We start from the raw sequence: 5,076 nt of genomic DNA on the forward strand, positions 1-5,076 counted from the left end.
ACCTGAAGAAGCAAGCAAACTTCTGATTGGCTAGTCCAATATAAAAGCACCTCTGATTCGCCAATACTTTTTCTTAATCAGCATTTCTGCTTACGATCGGGAATTATCAACATTTAGGCCCAGTGCACACCGAGCGGTTTTTGGAGCGATCCGCCGGCCGCATCCGCCTACAAAAACGCTTGTCTAATGTATTGCAATGGGATGGTGCACACCGGCGGTTTGCGGTTTTTGCCAAGCCGCAAACGCGCCTCCTGCTGCGCGTTTGCGGTTTTCGGAAGCGTTTCGTCCTCAATGTAAAGTATAGGAAAAACGCAAACCGCTCTGAAAAACGCTACTTCAGAGCGGTTTGCCAGGCATTTTTGTTACAGTAGCTGTTCAGTAACAGCTTTTACTGTAACAATATGTGTAATCTGCTACACAAAAACGCACCCAAAACCGCTAGGTATGTTTAGAAAACCTCTCTAAACATACCTAGAATCGCTCTGAAATCAGCTCCCAAAACCGCTAGCGTATTGCGGATCTGCTAGCGGTTTTGGTGTGCACTGGGCCTTAGAGAAGAACTGATCTGCCTTGGGAAACTTCAGAGGGGTGGGCGTCCCATAGATGCCCATGTACATTTACGCTATAAATGTAAATTTGGGTGCTGGGAACACTCAATAAAATATCGGGCCCAAGGGCCACCCACTATACAAACCGCAACTACAAATAATGCCATCTGTAGCTGAGCCGCAGTTTGTATAAGCCTGCTATTTTACGGGGTGCCTCCATCACCCACATTTATGTTCATAGCCCATAACAACATGGACACTTACAGGATGACCAAACTTCCACAGACCACAGTGACTGATATTTATTGTAATACAGCAAAGGTAGGGTGGGTTTTCAGCGGGGAGGGGGGTGGAATTTACATTTTGCGCCTCCCCACTAATTTGCATTCCTGTTTCCTGATTCCAAAATATTTTTTTTTAATGTTTGCAAACTTGGTTGTGCAAATTCTCCATTAACTATAGTAGGAGGATTCAATTGAGCCAATCAAAGCCTCTACCTGGTGCTTTCATTGGCCATCTGGCAGTTACTCTTCTGCTGGCTTTGATTGGCTCAGTTGTTTTGCCTTCCTGGATCTGAGAAACTTTGCTTGTTAGAAGTTTTGCCCCATATCATCGCCAGCTTTTAAAAGTAAGTTCCTTTAAGGCCCCATTCACACTAGAGCGTTTGCCGCGATTTTCTCAAAACGCTCAAATGGTAGCGCTTTTTAAAAGCGCTAGCGTAATGAAACCCTATGGGCCCGTTCATACTTGGGGCGCTTTGCGCTAATCGCTGCAAATCGCCCAAAAACAGGCAAATACGCCAAACGCGTAGCCTGCACTATTTTCAGGTGATTTCCAGGCAATCACGTTTCAGTGCTATAGAAGCGCAAAACACGATCGCCCCAAAATCGCCGCAGTGTTCAGTGATTTTTCCATGTGAAATCGTGGAAAAATCACTCCTGCAAAACAAGCGCAGGTGTGAATAGAGCCTTACTTCCTGTTATATTTCTTAGGTGGGAGTGAGGGAAAATCTGCCCCTAGTGGATACAGACGGCCAACAACAGGAATATGACAGAGGTTCTTACATTCTCTACCTTTGTACAAGACTAAAAAAAAAAACATAATTTAGGCTTGAGTTCACCTTTAAAGTAAAACTTAAAGGGACACGTAAGCCAGAAAAAAAAATGAAGTTTACTCACCTGGGGCTTCTACCAGCCCCCTGCAGCAGTCCTGTGCCCTCGCAGCCACTCACTAATCCTCTGGTCCCCCGCTGCCAGCTAGTTTCGTTTTTGCCGACAGGCCCGTCAGGACTGGCCACGCGTATCCTTCTCTGCATTCCTGACTGTAATTAGCGATATTGCGGGCCACAACGCATACAAAGATACGCATTGCCGCATTACGAACGCATAGATATGCGGCAACGCATATTTTTGTACGCGTTGCGGCCTGCAATATCGCTAATTACAGTCGGGAATGCGGAGAAAGCTATGCATGGCCAGTTCTGTTGGGGCCTTTCGGCAAAAACGAAACTATTTTTTTTTTTTGTCACTCGTAGTCACTCACTGCTGCTCCAGTCCCCCGCTGGCAGCTTGCCGACCTCGGAGGTCGGCAGGACGCATTGCGTACATTTTTATGCATTCCTGCTAGTGCAGGAACATTAACACATACATTTTTACGCGTTACTGGTTCAATGCGTAAATTTTTACGCATTGAACCAGTAACGCGTAAAAATGTATGTGTTAATGTTCCTGCCCTAGCGGGAATGCATAAAAATGTACGCAATGCGTCCCGCCGACCTCCGAGGTCAGCAAGCTGCCATTGGGGGACTGGAGCAGCAGTGAGTGACTACGAGGGCACAGGATGGCTGCATGGGGCTGGTAGAAGCCCCAGGTAAGTAAAAATCATTTTTTTATTTTGCTTGAACCTTCCCTTTAAGTGTCCCTATAAGCAAGCTAAAAAAAAAAAAATACTCACCTATGCAAAGAGAAGGCCCCTGGGTCCTATATGTTCCCCAACCCTGTCCTCAAGGCCCACCAACAGTGCATGCTTTGTGGAAATCCACAGAGGTAGTTAATCAGCTCTGCTGCGACACTAATTACCTCACCTGTGCATGTTTGTGGTTTCCTGCAAAACATGTACTGCAGGTGGGCCCTGAGGACAGGGTTGGGGAACTCTGTATAGAGCCTTCCCGGTCCACTCTCCACCCCCTTGTTCATCCAAGCCCTGGTAAAATTCTTTGACCAGGTTGGTCAAATATGTCTGTGACCCTCCTTGGGTAGCCTTCGGAAATACTCAGAGACACGAGTACTTCTGAAGACGAGTGGCTCTGTATTGGGCAATGCGCAAGAGCGAGCCTACATATGCACTTGTACAGAGTTGCTCGTCTTCTGAAATGCTCAGGGACCCAAGTACTTCTGAAGCCTTCCGAAGAGTCCCAAAAGCGGCAAATTGTAATTGGGTGAGTACCTTCACTTCGCTGCATGCTTCCTTTAGTAAATACCCCCCAAATCAACCCCATTGGTCAGCTGACTTAGCTCCTGATGCGAACCCAGGAGTGGTTATAGACACAGAAGGCGGCATGGAGGGGCTCCGTAAAGTGGGCAATGAAGGTATGGAGATGCCTGATGGTTTCACAGAGCTGGTAAAAGGAAACCCGCCCAGCTTCGTAATCCAGGTATATCCCCAGTCTTTGCACAGGTGACTCCGGGAACAGGGGGTTAATCTTCGAGTCATGGATGGCGGAGTGAGTTTTATCGGACATACGCAGGCACCAGGATTTCTTGTTATAGCCGGTCACGGCCCGATCCCCTTTCCGTTCTATGCTAGGATAGGCCAGGCCCACCATCCAGTACCCGGACTCACTGGTCTCCACCTCCCAGTAGTGTTGCCCTGATGTGAAGATGCGGGTGCTCAGAATGTGATAGTTCACAAACCTCTCGGGGGTCTTGGCCCGACACTGCTTAGACTCTGACCAAGACGCCATTTTTAAATTGCGTGACACGGCCACATAGTCCCCTGCCGTGTTCACATCCAGGAGGATGTCCGAGGCCACCTGCATACTGAATCCATGTTTTGACTTTAGGCCAGTGACAATGTCTTTTAAAGCGGTGTGTAAGATTACCGATATCAAACCGTCATCCAGATCACAGACGGGTTGAAGTTTTCTGTCTTCTCTCTTCCTATCCTCGTGGTTGCCCTCCTCTCCATCATACTTGGTGGCATCTCTTGCCTGCAAGACCGTTAAAGGGTCCGTGACCCTGCACAGCTCTTCGATGTGATGCATCTTTTTGGTCAAGTCGTCCTTCTCCATCTCCAGTTGATGGATGAGCTCAGATACATGGAGGGAGACCTGTTCTTTCTGTCCAGCAATCTCTTTCAAGATCCTCTTCTCTAATAGCTCCAGCTGTTCTCGGATTTCCTTAAACAGAAGGGTGACCCCCTCCGAGATGCCGGAAGATTTCTCCTCCACTTTCTGTCTGTGCTCCTGCAAACTCTGAACTCTCTTCTCAGTTTCTGCTGCCTTGGAGGTCAACTTCTCCATGACCAGTTTCAACTTCTCCTTCTTCTTCTTGGAGGCTTCGTAGAGCAAAGCCACCTGGTGTCCTCGATGTTCTCCAAAGGCACAGCAAGACACACAGATGCAGGCGGCATCCTCAGGGCAGTAATACTCCAAGAGTTTCTTATGCACGGGGCACTTTCTGTTCTCCAGTGACGTAGTGGGCTCCGTCAAGGTGTGCTCCACCAGCTTGCTGTGAGCTTGGAGGTGGACCTCACACAGGGAGGTCTCACACTGCAGACAGGTCTTAACTGCTGGCACAGGCGAGTGGACGCAGTAGGTGCAGAATATCCCAGCTTGCTCTTGCACCGGTCGAGAGGTGAGGAAACACTCTACGATGTTGCAGAGCTTCGTGTTCTTTTGTAGGGCGGGTCGCCCTTGGAATTCTGCTCGGCATTCAGGACAGGAGTAAAGTCCATTTTCCTCCTGGGTGTCCAGGACTCGGCTGATGCAGCCACGGCAGAAGTTGTGACCACAGTTCAGCATGGCAGGATCCATATAGATGCTGAGGCAGATGGAACAGTTCAACTCCTCTTTCAGCTCCGTAGAAGCCATCGTAGCGAACGGCAGCGACTAGACTTGCAGCTCTGGTCTCTCTTTCTTTGTTCCTGTCTGCAGAATCTCCAGCAGCCGGCTGTACAACAATATCCCCCCCACAGGAGAGAGACAGAAAGAGAGAGAGAGGAGGGGGAACTGTACTGCAGAATACAGCAAGAGTTCTCTACCCAGTCCCTGGCACCAGATGAACTGTGTGCGAGCCCCCAATAGAGGCGCTTGTCTTACTGAACAGCAAAGTGTGCAAAGTCACCTCTGATTGGTGGCAGTGTTGATATGCTGGAGGAAGTCTGTGAGAAGCGTGAAACTTGGGAGAACTGCAGGAGAGCTGGCATATTATTAAGCTTTAAAGTGGAACCGACAATAAAAGCCTGTTTCATGGTATAGCATGCTTAATACACCACCCAAATTCTAATCCTTTGTGCAAAATAAAAGCAA

The 5,076-nt window shown here is 48.5% G+C and overlaps 1 protein-coding gene across 1 annotated transcript; it reads right to left on the reverse strand.

The window, feature by feature from the left end:
* Positions 1-2,449: 2,449 nt before the first annotated feature.
* Positions 2,450-4,841, reverse strand: LOC137519538 (E3 ubiquitin/ISG15 ligase TRIM25-like). Its single transcript, XM_068238510.1, has one exon. The coding sequence runs from the start codon at positions 4,636-4,638 to the stop codon at positions 3,058-3,060; it is 1,581 nt and encodes a 526-aa protein (XP_068094611.1). The 5' UTR covers positions 4,639-4,841; the 3' UTR covers positions 2,450-3,057.
* Positions 4,842-5,076: the final 235 nt, after the last annotated feature.

The sequence above is a fragment of the Hyperolius riggenbachi genome, chromosome 5 (genome assembly GCF_040937935.1).
Source record: "Hyperolius riggenbachi isolate aHypRig1 chromosome 5, aHypRig1.pri, whole genome shotgun sequence".
NCBI lineage: Eukaryota > Metazoa > Chordata > Amphibia > Anura > Hyperoliidae > Hyperolius > Hyperolius riggenbachi.